The sequence below is a fragment of the Schistocerca nitens genome, chromosome 8 (assembly GCF_023898315.1).
Source record: "Schistocerca nitens isolate TAMUIC-IGC-003100 chromosome 8, iqSchNite1.1, whole genome shotgun sequence".
Classification (NCBI taxonomy): Eukaryota; Metazoa; Arthropoda; class Insecta; order Orthoptera; family Acrididae; genus Schistocerca; species Schistocerca nitens.
The window spans coordinates 156,958,200-156,974,533 of NC_064621.1; the positions used below are offsets into that span (position 1 = coordinate 156,958,200).

The following is a 16,334-nucleotide window of genomic DNA, read 5'->3' on the forward strand; positions in this document are numbered from 1 at the left end:
CACCTCAGGCCCAGCAACATATGTTGAATACAAATAAGCTTTGTGACAACAGATTAAAATTGGGTGTTAGTCCACAAAACCAAACAAAAATAGTTCATGATGGAAATTAATATAAGCATTAGTTCCTGATAGAAATTAATATGCAGGAGTTCCTACCTGAATTTGATATAAGGCCAAGCATGCATATTAAAATTATAATACTAAACAAAATTCCACTTAAGCTTGACAATGGTGGAAACCATATGCCGATCAGAGTGCGACACAACTCAGCACCAATCTAGATTAGATCAGTCTAGTTAAACATCAGCTACACTCATCATTCACTTTGGTGAATTTGGGGAATAGCAACTGGGAGTGCATCAGCTTCCAGGCAGCCTTATATTTGCTCACCATAGAAGTTCACTTGAACGGGCTGCATCATCATCAGCTTTCTCGCCGCAGGCACCCTTGTTGAATGTGTGTGATGTTATGCATACCGATTCATCTGTATCTTCCGTTTGCACATTTGGCAGGGTTACTAATCATATGAAACAATCTTAGAATTTGAAATTTACATAATCTAAACAATATCCATTTTGCTGTTCACTCTTTGAGTCTCCTGCTGAATAAAAATGTGGCAGAGATTTCCTGGTGTGGTGCTTTTTTCTTCGTCCAGTGTACGTGGTTTGTTTATGTACATCTGTGACTTAAAAATCATACATGCTGAGATCTATGCAATGTGCAGGCAGGCCACCACTATGAGAATTAAGTGGCCAATGAATTTAATCCTCAAAGAATTAATCACAAATTTAGCTGTTTGGGTACTACTCCACAGTCTCTCTAACTATTCATCCACAATTTCCCTCAAAGAAATAGGAGCCAACTACACACATCTTAATAACTCCACACCACATTCTCTTCAGAGTTTTTGTCTGATGAACAACAGAAGTTATAATTGTCAACATAACCAAATGAACTGTAATGATCTTTAAGGCTCATCACGAGAAATAATCTTTTCACAATCATAAGCAAATGGTCGACATGCTATCTCCTCCACACGCACAGCCCTCATTATGTAAGACTCATAGCAGTGCCCTCTTGATATATGTCAAGTAGTTTCTCCTTAGTATCTTGTAAACTGAATTTAAATGAACATGATGTGTACGTCGTCATTACTCAAGGATGACGTTTATCTGTCTTGATTTGGAAAAAGTGTAGTTTGCATTTAGATGGTTGAGTTTACATCAATACTAACTAAGGAAAAAAATAATTTATATTGCCTTGGAATCTTATGATGATACAAGGAAAACCACAAATATTTCAGTCTGTTGGTAATTGTTGTACGTATACCAAAACATAATTTACCTATATATATATATATATATATATATATATATATATATATATATATATATATATATATATATATATATTGTGTGTGTAACAAACAGGAAAGAATGTCTTTTTTTCTGCTTACAGGTTCTGAGTATTGGGCACTCATCACGAGTATCTGGTCATCGTTTCAGGGTGAATGATATAACCTGTCATCCTGTATTACCTCTGTTGCTCACAACATCCCATCACAATATTGCTGATGTTAATTCTCCACCAACCGTTTCTGAGGCACCACCATCACCAACATCAAAGCCTAAGGAAGCTTATACCTACACAGTATGTTTCAAAATATAGTTTTGATTATATTAGTTAGCATACTTTACATTGCTGTTATTAACATGTTACTCATCAGGCACATGCTGTAACACAGAACATGTACTACATGTTATTGTTCTGGATGTTGGTGATTCTTCTCCTTTATTGATAGTTTTGTAGAGTGTATTTAAAATGAATAATGCAAAATAATCCTCAGTCAAAATGTGATAAGTGATAACCTACTTTATGCTATGTATCTTACTGATACATTGAACAGGTAATGACATGAAGCTCCCACACAGGGAACAGTCGTATTACTGAAGCAACTTAGAGTTCAGAAGAGTTGCATGAGGATTTGTAGTGAAGGTGCATTGAATGATCACTGGCTACACTGGGTAGAATGAATAGCATAAATCACTGACACTGTCTTGAGTAAGACAACAATAATGAATAACAAGACAGAGTCTGCCAGTTTTACAGGGATGTTGTTTCAAGAAATGAAAAGAAATGATAGGACTATCACACGGAGGACAGCAAGGCTTGAGCATAGGCAGTGTATTGATATAATTCTGTTTATATTTAGTAAGAAATTCCTTTGCAGCAAAGTATATATTTCCACAAAGATAACTCATAATTTTTGCTCTAATGCAGGTAGCTGAGATGTTGAATAAATTTATTACATAACACATATACCAACTGTCTAGTCCATGAACATACTACTATTCCTGTTCATATTGCTGTTGCTGTTACTCTGTTTATCTCCTTCGATGTTCTGTGGCCTCAACTTTGTTTTTGATGCCCCATCGTATGCACCCAATTCTTCATTTGTAGTTTGTTTCTCTTTGGTTTTTGCATTTTCATCATATTTCAAGGTAGCTGTAATGTTGAAAGCATGTCAGGGCAGAGTGCAGTTCACAATTCTGTCCAACCATCTGTTGTTTGGTCTCGTGTATTTTCTCCAATCATGCTTAAGACAAATGCTGGAATGCTTTCTTTGAAAAGGGCACACCACATTCTCTTTGCATCCTTGTGAAATTCAAGCTCTTTCTACACTCCTGTTCACCTCACATCAGCAGAAAGCTAAACCCTATATTTCTTCCTTTTTAACTTTCGTTTCTTTTATGACACAAATTTCCTTTTTTGGCTGTTGCCTACATTAATACCTTATTAGTTCCTTGGAAAGGCAGCCTATTTCTTTTTATGTTCTTTGAAATCAGTGAGTAATAGTATCCTAATGTTTTTGTTGTTGACAGATTCTGAAGCCTTGGGCAAACTAGAAATCTAGCAGGTCTGTGTACTAAAATTTTATCCAACCTGCTGTTTCTTTTGAAATACTTTATAGCTTTCTAACGTTCATATTTCTCCCATTTAAATCTTTCTGATACTGTATAAGAAACCTTAATTCAGAAAGTCTCAGATTCATTACCACTTGTGTATGTGGATAAAACCATACTTAAACTCCATTCGTCCAGTGATTCCACTGTTCCTAGAAACATTTACCGTTAAGTTGAATGTGATGTGTTTATAACCACTCGGTACTGTTGTTAGGTGATTGAAATATAGGCTTCTCCATTGTCACTCACTTCACTATGACAGAACCTTCAATATAAGAGATTATTTCCTGGCAAAATAATTTGATTGTTTTAAAGCATGTTTTTTGTCTTTGGTGCATATTTTAAGTATATTTGAATGTAAGCTTTTAATCATTCGTATGTTGCCACAGAAGCCATACATTGGGGAGCAGAGAGGCTTAAAAATATGCTTGTTATAGATTCCCATGGCCTTTTCTTTTTTCAGTCCATACTGTAAAAATCTAATTTTAGCTTAAAGATGGCATGTCCCGCAACACTGAAACAGGTTGTAGTAGTATCAGAACCATCACTTTACAAAACACAAATAAAAATACAGTGCTTCAGAGTAGTGCTGTCTATCAGTAAAATGCATTGATTGATCTTTTTAGTAGTATTTCCTGTGGGTTTTGAGCAGTCAGTGTGACACTGATTTAACATTTTTGAAGTACAGGTTTATCAACTCAAATTCGAATAGGGGTACTGCGAGAATAGGCATAGATTGACACAAAGCCAACACCCACCACACTAGTACAAATTTATATGCCAACTACAGTCAATCCACGAATGATAGCGGTTTGTGCAGGTCAAGACAAGGACAGGAATTACATAGTTGGCAGTTCCAAGCGACAGTTGTGGTCCGCGCATACACGTGCTTTGTGCTTTGTGAAAGCATTTATCCCATAAATTATCTCTCTCGCTTTACTTCTGCCAGTATCTCGTCTCCTACCTTCCAAACCGGGCGTGAGTCGTGCTTCGGTAGCTCAGATGGTAGAGCACTTGCCCGCGAAAGGCAAAGGTCCCGAGTTTGAGTCTTGGTCGGGGACACAGTTTTAATCTGCCAGGAAGTTTCATATCAGCACACACTCCCTGCAGAGTGAAAATCTCATTCTGGAAACTCTTTAACTGCTCTGGACCGGTTAACGTGCACACTTTTGTACCTGTCTCTGTGTGCGTACTAAACACGTTCAGAGCACACAGGGACAGGTACAAAGGCACACGTGTTAACATGTCCAGAGTAGTTAAAGGGTTAATGATGAGATAAAGGAAATTATTGAGATTGTTAAAGAAGATGGAAATTTAATTGGGTTGGGGAACTGGGATTCAGTAGGACAAAAAGGAAGTACCGGCAAAATAGTAGAACATGGACTGGGGGAAGGAATGTGAGAGGAAGTTGCATAGTAAATTGTGCTTCACTATCACTTGGTTTGATAATCATGAAAGATGGTTGTATACATGGAAGACAGATGCAGAAACAGGAAGATTTCAGACAGGTCACACAGTTGTAAGACAGAGATTTCGAAATAAGGGTTTAAACTGTAGCTGTTAGCTGAGTTTCATATGCAGCAACATACGATGTAATATGCACCAAATGCAAAATCATAGCAACCTCTATTTTTCATTGCAAACTTTTTCAAATTTTGGGTAGTTTCTTGCTTAAATGAAAATATCACAATGTGATCATTAGCGAAGTGACGGGCGTGTCATCATGAAGCTGACGTATAAGCCATAAGTAATGCAAAAATTATTTTTTTCTGAATAGTTTCTGTAAAACATTTGGGAAAGATTGCAGGGCCTGCGCCTCGATTCTGCTGTTGCTGATTGGCCAAAAGCCACCAAGCAATCTTGGTTTCCCCTTCCAAACAAATGAATGAACTTTCCCATTGCTTTACGTGAGAATGTGGTTACTGTGCATCAGCCACCGTATCCTGCTTAGACTCTATTGTATGAATTGCAAGTCAATCATGTATAAGTAGACAAGACCTAGTATAAATCCCTGGATGACAAAGAAGATATTAAAGTTACTTGATGAAAGGAGAAAATATAAGAATGAAGTAGGTGAAAGAGAGATTGACAGAAAGTGCAAAATGGCTAAGCAGAAGTTGCTAGAGGAGAGATGCAAGGCTGTAGAAGCATGCATAATGAGGGAAAAGATAGATGTCACCTATGTATAAATTAGAGACATTTTGGTTAAGAGAGAAGCAGCAGTATGAATGTCAACAGTTCAAATGACAAACCAGTACCAAGCAAAGAAATCAGTGCTCAAAGCTGAAGGAGCATATAGAGTGTATAAGGGAACAAACATGAGGACAATATTATAGAAAGAGAAGAGCAAGTAGGTGAAGATGAGCTGGGAGATACGATACTGTGAGAAGAATTTGACAGAGTACTGGAAGATTTAAGTGGAAGCAGGACCCTTTAAGTAGATGAAATTCCCTGAGAACTGTTGAGATTCTTGCAAGAGCCATCCATGGCAAAATTGTTCCACCTGGTATGCTAGTTATGTAAGACGGGCAAAATACCCTCTGATATCAGGAATAATGTAATATTTCCAATTATAAAGGAACCAGATGGTGACAGATGTGAGTACTATCGAACCCTGAATTTAAATCATGATTGCCAAATACTGGCATGAATTATTTATGGAATAGTGGAAAAACTTGTGGAAACACACCTTGGGAAAGACTGATTTGTGTTCCGGAGAAATGTATGAACACAGGAGGCAATACTGACTCTTGACTTATTGTATTGGATGGGTTGAAGAAACACTAATCTATGTTTATATTGTTTGTAAATTTAGAGAAAGCTTTTGAAAATGTGGACTGGATTACACTCTTTTAAACTTTGTAGATATCGAGGATAAAGTATGGGGAGCAAAAGGTTACATACGAATTATATGGAAATCAGACTGTTGTTGTAATAGTCGAAGGACATGAAAGGAAATCTTTAGTTGAGAAAGTAATTAGACAGATTGTAGCCTATCTTGAATTTGTGTGTTAAGCATGTAGTAAAGGAAACCAAGGAGAAATTTGGGTAGGGGTTTAAAGTTCAGCTAGATGAAATAAAAACTTTGAGGATTACCAATGACATTGGGATTCTATCAGAGACAGCAAAAGACTTGGAAGAATGGTTAAACAGAATGGATAGTGTCTTGAGAAGATGAGAGACGAACATCAGTTAAAGTAAAACAAGGGTAAGGGAATGTAATAGAATTAAATAAGGCACAGCTGACCGAATTGGATTAGGATATGAGACACTAAAAGTAGTAGATGAGTTTAGCTATTTGGACAGCAGAACAACTAATGATGATGATGACCAAAGGAGAGTTAATGTAACATAAATCCCGGGAGTAGCAAGAAAAGCACTTCTTAAAAGAGGGAAGTTAACATCTAGTACCAATTTAAGTGTTAAAAAGTATGTTATGAAAGTATCCATCTGGAATGCAGCATTGTGTGGCAGTGAAATGTGAGCAGTAAGCAGTTCAGACAAGAAGACAATTAGAAGTTTTTGAATTGTGGAGCTATAAAAGAATGCTGAAGAATAAATGGATAGATTAAATAACAACTTAAGAGGTGAAGTGTATTGAACTTGGGGGGGGGGGGGGGGGGCTCATTTGATGGTATTTTCAGTTTGGTAATGGAAGGAAGTGCAGGGGTAAAAATTTTAGAGGGAGACCAAACCTTGAACACAGTAAGAAAGTTCAAATGTATTTAAGCTGGGTTGTTTTGTAGAGAAGAAGAAGAAGATGGCAGCAACAGCAGTGACAACAACAAAGTGTGCTTTTAAAATGTTGATGGTGGTAAATTTCTTTTAAGTATATGCTTTTATTTTTCAGTTGTGCACTTTATTTTTCAGGGTTTCTGCAGTGAATTAATTTTATGGAGGGTTGATGCTGTTGGCCCATTATCTAAAGCAGGTGGTGTTTCTGAATTAGCTCGAATTAATTCCCCAGAAATTTCAGCCTTTTCAAATGTTGCTTGGATTCCTACACTACTACCAAGGTGAGCTATATTCAAAAGTTAGACATGTGGGGACACTGCAAGTAAATGTGACAAAATTGTTTGGTTACATTTTTTGATGCTTTATAACCTTGTATTTTGTATTTCTTCAGCACTACTCTTGGAAATCTTTCGAATTCACCAAGTGCCTGTTTTGTGGCATCAGATGGAAAGAGTCTGCGTGTGTACCAGGCTGTAATTGATGCTCGAACATTATTGGCAGAAGTATCGAGTTCCGAGCGTAGAAGCAAGATGATGGTAATGAATTTCTTTAGCAGAGTGTAATGTGTATATTTAGTAGCAATGTTAGTGTGAAATATATCTTCTTATAGCTTACTGCATATGTGGTATTCACTAGGGAAAGTAAAGTATATTGTTAACTCCTGTGGGTGTAGGCTCTCATCATCAGCCATTTGATATCTGTTGTTGGATAAAAGCCACCTGAAAATTTCTCCATGCATTGCAGCCTCCTGCATATATTCTCATATTGCCTGCACACTTTGGTCTCTTGTTATTTACTGGAATACAACAAAGTACTACTTAGCTCACCTGTCATTCATTTGCGTTGCTCCATGCCCTGCCCACTTGCCTTCATTTCCATTACAGTCATAATTATGTGTACCTATCAGTTTTTTCCTTGATCATTTATTTATTTTGCTGTCTTTCCAATTAATTTCTGACATGAATATCACTTCATTGCTTGCTGAGAAAACCACATTGAATGTTCATTAACCCTTAACTCATGACGTGACTTTTCTGTAACATATGCTACGAGGTGTGGTCTCTGAGCCCCTATCTATAAACCAAGATTTAAGCTGTAAATCATTTGAAAATTTAATTTATGTTATATAATATTTATGGTTACAACTATATAAGTGTTGTTTAAATACTCCTTGTTGATTTTATTGCACTAAATAAAGGCAATGGTACTTTATTTTTGTATCAAGCAAAAATCACATACTTTTGTGAAGCTTTTCCAATAGCACACAAAACGAACTGTTAGAAACTGAATTTTATGTTCTGAAAAATTATGGTGTCTCTGTAGAAAGCAAATTTTTGTGTAAAACTAATTTCAGAGTTTTAAACTTGCATATAAAAACTGAACTTGATAGCCAGGAAAAGAAAGGCTGCAAAATTAATATTCAGTATTGAGATCCACATATTTCTTTACCACCACTCAGAGTGCATGTAATTTCAACTTAACACTAAGTATTTTGTTGGAGAAACAGTAAGGTCCGCATCACCATTGTCCTGAAGTTCTTCCTCTGAATAGTCCTCCTGTTCACTAGCAGAATTGTTATCACTGGCTATTGAAAAATCATTGTCTTCTACATCTACTTCCTTTTCTGTATCATTGACACCATTCTCCAACCACTGAATAAAAATTTCATCGAACTTTAGAGTGTGTAAAATTGTCACATTCTTGCTAACACATTTTGTATTGAACTGACGAAAGCAAGTGCATCGTTCATGAGACATGGTCTAGGAGACTTCATCACATGTCAACAACAATCAAATAAGGTGATAATGCAACTGACAATAATAATTTGTAGGGTTGGTGATTAACATAGGGTAGGGGGTGTATAAAAATATTCCACCATAATTTACCTACGAGAGCGACTAGGAAAATTCTAGCATGGTACGAGAGATCATACCTCTTGAGTTAAGGGTTAAATAGCCAGCAAGATGACTTGCTTCCAGTCATGAGACATTAAACACTGCTGAAATAAACTAAACTTATTTTATGAGTATGTATGTATAATCATCTTGTTATATCTAAAAACAAAGATGATGTGACTTACCATACGAAAGCGCTGGCAGGTCGATAGATACACAAACAAACACATACATACACACAAAATTCAAGCTTTCGCAAACAATGGTTGCTTTGTCAGGAAAGAGGGAAGGAGAGGGAAAGATCAAAGGATGTGGGTTTTAAGAGAGAGGGTAAGGAGTCATTCCAATGCCGGGAGCGGAAAGACTTACCTTAGGGGGAAAAAAGGACAGGTATACACTCGCACACACACACATATCCATCCTCAAATGTCTGCTTGTGTCTGTGTATGTGCGGATGGATATGTGTGTGTGTGTGTGTGTGTGTGTGTGTATACCTGTCCTTTTTTCCCCCTAAGGTAAGTCTTTCCGCTCCCGGGATTGGAATGACTCCTTACCCTCTCCCTTAAAACCCACATCCTTTCATCTTTCCCTCTCCTTCCCTCTTTCCTGACGAAGCAACCATTGTTTGCGAAAGCTTGAATTTTGTGTGTATGTATGTGTTTGTTTGTGTATCTATTGACCTGCCAGCGCTTTCGTATGGTAAGTCACATCATCTTTGTTTTTAGATATATTTTTCCCGCGTGGAATGTTTCCCTCTATTATATTCTAATCATCTTGTTAGTCTTACAATAGCAAGTAATTTAAGGTGATGCTGTTGCATCTGAAACAGTTTATTTGAAAGAGCATTTTTTTCGTTTCCAGGATTCAATGATAAGCCTTTCAACTGATACATCTTCGGATGACGGCATAAGACATTCATCTTTACACGACAAAATTAAGATAGTTTCACAGCAGTCGACTGCAAGGCCAGGTTGCATCATTCAGTTGGATCCAATTTCTGATGCTACACATGTATGTTGCTTGTGATAATTTTTGTCATCATATTTAGTATTTAACCATCCCCCTCCCCCTCTTGCCATGCACCCCCTTCTCCATCTCCCGGTTTTTCCTCCCCTTCCTCCACCACCCACACCATCCTCTCCTCTGCATACTAAACTTACCTGTCCACTTTTCAGATCACAACTTTTCATTATATTTTCTATAATCTATGTGGAGCAAGATTTTAAAGTGATAAATAGCATAATCTAAAAGACACTGAGGCTTGCAGGAATATTGATAAAGAAAAAAAGCATCCGTTTTGAGCATGTTGCTATGATACTCACTAGTTGTATAAAGAATAGTCAGTGTAATCCATATCTATTAGTATTAAGTAGTTGTAGATGAATAACATGTGTGGGTTGCTTTTTTTCTTTGTCTCAGAGAATTGTTTCATTGTTAGTGTTATTGTTCATTGCTTCTGCTGTTTCATTCTATTTAGTCATATTCCTTTCGGTGTTGCACAGTTTTCAACACTGTCTGTATTTTCCTAACCTTACAGTTACAATTTTTATAAGAAAAGCTATTCATGTTAAACAGTTCAAATATGGTAAAAACAATTTGTACTCAGTAAATTACACCAGTTCATAGATAGTCCAAAAAGTAACTCCCGAAAACGTAGATTCATAAATTTAACCACTGCACCACTACATAGTTGCTGATTTCAAAAAAAGTGGTCAGTTGTCCTCTGCTTTGGTTAGTCAACACCTATAGGCCTAATTGGTTTCCCAAAAACTTCACTCATGTGTTAACCACTTCTTGAGCCATCTGTAATCTGTGTTTCTCCTATTTCACTCCATATCTTACTAGCAAACCTTAATTCATTTTATGTTCACTAAAAATGATTCTACATTGGAGTTACATACATACTGATGGTACAATCAGGATACCTGTCTTTCGTACGAGTCTTTTTGTTGTTGTGGTCTTCAGTCCTGAGACTGGTTTGATGCAGCCCTTCATGCTACTCTATCATGTGCAAGCTTCATCATCTCCCAGTACCTACTGCAACCTACATCCTTCTGAATCTGCTTAGTGTATTCATCTCTTCGTCTCCCTCTACGATTTTTACCCCCCACGCTGCCCTCCTATACTAAATTGGTGATCCCTTGATGCCTCAGAACATGTCCTACCAACCGATCGCTTCTTCTGGTCAAGTTGTGCCACAAACTTCTCTTCTCCCCAATCCTATTCAGTACTTCCTCATTAGTTGTGTGATCTACCCATCTAATCTTCAGCATTCTTCTGTAGCACCACATTTCGAAAGCTTCTATTCTCTTCTTGCCCAAACTATTTGTCGTCCATGTTTCACTTCCATACATGGCTACACTCCATACGAATACTTTCAGAAACGACTTCCTGACATTTAAATCTATACTCGATGTTAACAAATTTCTCTTCTTCAGAAATACTTTCGTTGCCATTGCCAGTCTACATTTTATATCCTCTCTACTTCGACCATCATCAGTTATTTTGCTCCCCAAATAGCAAAACTCCTTTACTACTTTAAGTGCCTCATTTGCTAATCTAAATCCTTCAGGATCACCAACTGAATTCGACTACATACCATTATCCTTGTTTTGCTTTTGTTGATGTTCATCTTATAACCTCCTTTCAAGATGCTGTCCATTCCGTTCAACTGCTCTTCCAAGTCCTTTGCTGTCTCTGACAGAATTATAATGTCATCGGCAAACATCAAAGTTTTTATTTCTTCTCCATGGATTTTAATACCTACTCCGAATTTTTCTTTTGTTTCCTTCACTGCTTGCTCAGTATAGAGATTGAATAACATTGGGGAGAGGCTGCAACCGTGTCTCACTCCCTTCCCAACCACTGCTTCCCTTTCATGTCCCTCGTCTCTTATAACTGCCATCTGGTTACTGTACAAATTGTAAATAGCTTTTCGCTCCCTGTATTTTACCCCTGCCACCTTCAGAATTTGAAAGAAAGTATTCCAATCAACATTGTCAAAAGCTTTCTCTAAGTCTACAAATGCTAGAAACGTATGTTTGCCTTTCCTTAATCTAGCTTCTAAGATAAGTCATAGGGTCAGTATTGCCTCACGAGTTCCAACATTTCTACGGAATCCAAACTGATCTTCCCCGAGGTCGGCTTCTACTAGTTTTTCCATTTGTCTGTAATGAATTCGCGTTAGTATTTTGCAGTTGTGACTTATTAAACTGATAGTTCAGTAATTTTCACTTCTGTCAACACCTGCTTTCTTTGGGATTGGAATTACTATATTCTTCTCGAAGTCTGAGGGTATTTCGCCTGTCTCATACATCTTGCTCAGCAGATGGTAGAGTTTTGTCAGGACTGCCTCTCCCAAGGCTGTCAGTAGTTCTAATGGAATGTTGTCTACTCCCGGGTCCTTGTTTCGACTCAGGTCTTTCAGTGCTCTGTCAAACTCTTCACGCAGTATCATATATCCCAATTCATCTTCATCTACATCCTCTTCCATTTCCATAATATTGTCCTCGAGTACATTGCCCTTGTATAGACCCTCTATATACTTCTTCCACCTTTCTGCTTTCCCTTCTTTGCTCAGAACTGGGTTTCCATCTGAGCTCTTGATATTCATACAAGTGGTTCTCTTTTCTCCAAAGGTCTCTTTAATTTTCCTTACATTTGTCTTCTAGCCATCCCTGCTTCGCCATTTTGCACTTCCTCTCGATCTTATTTTTGAGACGTTTGTATTTGTTTTTGCCTGCTTCATTTACTGCATTTTTAAATTTTCTCCTTTCATCAATTAAAGTCAATATTTCTTCTGTTACCCAAGATTTCTACTAGCCCTCGTCTTTTTACCTACTTGATCCTCTGCTGCCTTCACTACTTCATCCCTCAAAGCTACCCGTTCTTCTTCTACTGTATTTCTTTCCCCCCTCCTTGTCAATTGTTCCCTTATGCTCTCCCTGAAACTCTTTACAACCTCTGGTTCTTTCAGTTTATCCAGGTCCCATCTCCTTAAATTCCCACCTTTTTGTAGTTTCTTCAGTTTTAATCTACAGTTCATAACCAATAGATTGTGGTCAGAGTCCACATCTGCCCCTGTAAATGTCTTACAATTCAAAACCTGGTTCCTAAATCTCTGTCTTACCATTGTGTAATCTATGTGGAACCTGTCAGTATTTTTATGGGTCACTAAACACAGCTGTCATCCACAGCCTTTCCTTTCCATGGCTGATTCCCCCCCCCCACCCCCACCACCCCTCACCCCGCCCTCTCTCTCTCTCTCTCTCTCTCTCTCTCTCTCTCTCTGAGACTTTATAAGGTGAGGTTACATTTATCTAAAAGCTTTATTGTGGTTTTTGAATGTCTTGTTTGCTTAAGGAGGATTGTCATATTTGTGAGTAATGGTTGATAATGCCTGATTAACTGTTGTAGAGATTCCACTTGATGCTTTGCATACAGCCTGCATGCAAAGAAAAAGAAAAAGGATTTATTTTTATTTTTCCCCCTCCATGATGGCTTTTGTAATGTCTCTTACTAACGGCTTAGACTGTAACTATATTATGAAAAGAAAAGTTGCTACTCTCCATGTAGTGGAGATGCTGAGTCACAGATAGGCACAATAAAAAGACTGTCACAAATAAAGCTTTCAGCTAGTAAGACCTTTGTCAAAAATAGACGATGCATGCGCACGCACACACACACACACACACACACACACACACACACACACATGACTGCAGTCTCAGGCAATTCAAGCCACATTGCTACAGTTGCCTCAGTTGTGGCTTCAGTTGCCTGAGACTACAGTCGTGTGTGTGGGGGGGGGGGGGGGGCTCCATCATCAATTTTTGATGAAGGCCTTCCTGTTTGAAACCTTTATTTGTGACGGTCTTTTTGTTGTCCCTATTTTTGACTCAGTGTCTCCGCTATATGGTGAATAGCAACTTTCCTTTTCATAATATTGTTACATTCCATCCTGGATTTTCCATTGTTTGATTTTTGCTCAACAGTTTAGATTTATTGATACAGGTAGGGGTCTGCATGTCTTCGAGCAAACTTCTGCAATTCAGTATAAAAAATATATATTTTTTGCTCTATTGTTTCTGTATCTACTGTAAAGATGCAAATACAGCTTTGGCTTCAGCAGAACAACTAGAAGTCCCTGCTGGGAAGGAAAGTCAGTTCTTTATATTCAGAGCTCAGTGACAGGAATGCTCAACTGAGTCTGCACTTACCTATCTATGGCTTTACAGCCATTTGTGTAGCTGTCAAAATACTCTGAGAAATTACAAGCAATGCAGTTCCTCACCAGGTGTTGTGCTCTAGTTTTTTGATGGACAGCAGAAATGTCAGCTGATGCTGTTATTTTGTTGTATTGGTAATCTGAATTATGATGTATTGAATTCTTTGTAGAATGGGTAAAACACCCTTTAGGTCTATGAAGCTGGGATATAATTCTTGTTTTTTGTGCACTTCAGATTTTGAGTCCATTCATTTCCCCACAAGGTGTTTAAGAGTTTCTAAGTTATTGGGTGGCCAATTGCAAAAAGTCTTTCTCAGGAGGAATTTCAATTAAATGGTGGGCATTTCTGCAGCTTCTGCCAATAATACATTTGTTGATGTAGAAGTTGTGGTTTCTAAGTCATTCCTGCTCAAACTTTTCTGTTGTTCTGCTGAAGAATATGCAACCATACTCGAGTCAAGATCCTTGTGCATATTAACAACGAGCTATTATGATATTGTCCTCGCCATATTCTTGTGACTAAGGGAATGACCTTTAGACGAGGACTGATTTTTTTTTTTTTTCCTTCAGTGGGTTATTAATATGCCCAGTAATTTGAGTCCTCTCTCATTCCTAGAACTTTAGTCTGACTGTTCATTGGAAAAAGTTGATTTAGTCTCGGGGGTTAGTCCCTTTGGAATCATTCGCCTGTTAACAATTATCTTTCTGGTGGATGAGAGCTATAAACTGTCATGTATTGAACGGTTTTCTGTAACATCACTGAACTCATTATTATTTGCACACTCCTTGACAACACTCAGTATGGTGTCTAATGGCAGCTAACTAAACCATACCCATCAAAGGTACTCAGCTGGTACTGACAGATTGTCGTCGCTGCCTGCCCAGCCTGACCTCATTACCAGACAGCACTGAGTTTAGTACATTATTTGCTTTAATGTATGAAAAAAAAATTGTGACATGTACATAACATCATATGGTGATGGGCGACAACAGTGTCAGTGCAAACAGCATTATATGCAGTGATATGGCAGTAGTGATTCCAAAACAAGTGAATATTGGCTCTCTGTCACAGGCAGTCTTGTGTGACTGTTATTGATTCTGCTACTTTCGTCAACCACTGCGCTTATCACCCTGGAGTCTGCAAATAGTGCTCCCATTGTTTCATCAAAAGGTGATAGAAGATATATCTGTGTCAGTGTATTGTGATACTTGAATAGCTCTTCACAGCCTAGTTCCCATGTCTGCTGTGTAAATACTTTTGAATGATCATTCCAGAAATGCTGGTCGTGAAAAGGTAAACTACAGAACTTATTTGTAATTTAGAAAGTGAGATAGAAGTACTGGCAGAAATAAAGCTGTGAAGGCGGGTCATGAATAGTGTCTGAATTACTCAGTCTGTGTAGAGTAATTGTTCATGAAAAACACAAAAATTCTGGGTCCGAGTTCTGATCCGGCACACAGTTTTAATCTGCCAGGAATTTTCATAAAATGACTTCACTACATTGTACAATACCAATTTTGCTTCTTAGGACTGGCAAAACACACAATTCCTTCATGTATTCCAAGAGCAGCTAATAACTGGAGAACGTGCTGATGATAAGACTGGAGCAGCAGGAGATGGTGGAGAGCGTGAGAGTGACATTGGACTCACTGAAGCTCAGCTAGGGGCTATGGTTGACCTTCAGCAGTCTGTTGTGTTTGAAGAGCCGTTTTACATTGTTGTTTTGGAGCGTACCAACCATGGAACAGTTGTGCACATGTGGCGTCTCGTTATTGCCTCACAGCCTGACATGGGTGAGTGGAATTGATTTTACTTCTCAGGCTCCAATTAAAGCATCAGTCATTTTATTTTATTTGTATAGTTAATGAAAAAACTATTGTGACACATGACTACTATGTGTACTTGAAATAGATATGTATTACCAGCACCAGTGAATTGTGTTCTCTGGATAATAAAGCTACAATGACACTAAGTCACTATGGAAAAGCAGGAAAAACTATTACATTTGCAGTTAAATAAACAGGTTCAGCAGAAATAGTCTTCCCTTCCTCTAACCTAATTAATTGTTCGCTGAATTTAAGGAAACCAATGTTTTAAAATAGATAACAAATAAAACAGCTGTTTGGCATTATCAACACATACAGAACACTGGCAGAAGTAAAAAGTCAACTGCAGCAAAAAATTCATGGTGAAAGGAGATTTGATTCCAAACCTTAAGATCCGATAGTGCTACTTCTCCCACAAACACACCAGGCCTCACTCAAGCACTATATTGACTTGTGTATGTAAATATAAGGTGATATCAGTATAATAGAGGGAAACATTCCACGTGGGAAAAATATATCTAAAAACAAAGATGATGTGACTTACCGAACAAAAGCGCTGGCAGGTCAATAGAGACACAAACACACACACAAAATTCAAGCTTTCGCAACAAACTGTTGCCTCATCAGGAAAGAGGGGAAGGAGAGGGAAAGACGAAAGGATGTAGGTTTTAAGGGAGAGGGTAAGGA

At 37.9% G+C, this 16,334-nt stretch overlaps 1 protein-coding gene across 1 annotated transcript in view; it reads left to right on the top strand.

The window, feature by feature from the left end:
- The window catches only part of LOC126198479 (dmX-like protein 2), a 304,650-nt gene that overhangs the window by 95,416 nt on the left and 192,900 nt on the right, over window positions 1–16,334 (top strand). The window contains exons 13-17 of the mRNA XM_049934840.1: window positions 1,459–1,650; window positions 6,834–6,979; window positions 7,090–7,234; window positions 9,455–9,604; window positions 15,350–15,614. Coding sequence (XP_049790797.1) covers window positions 1,459–1,650; window positions 6,834–6,979; window positions 7,090–7,234; window positions 9,455–9,604; window positions 15,350–15,614 — 898 coding nt within the window. The remainder of the gene's footprint in view (window positions 1–1,458; window positions 1,651–6,833; window positions 6,980–7,089; window positions 7,235–9,454; window positions 9,605–15,349; window positions 15,615–16,334) is intronic.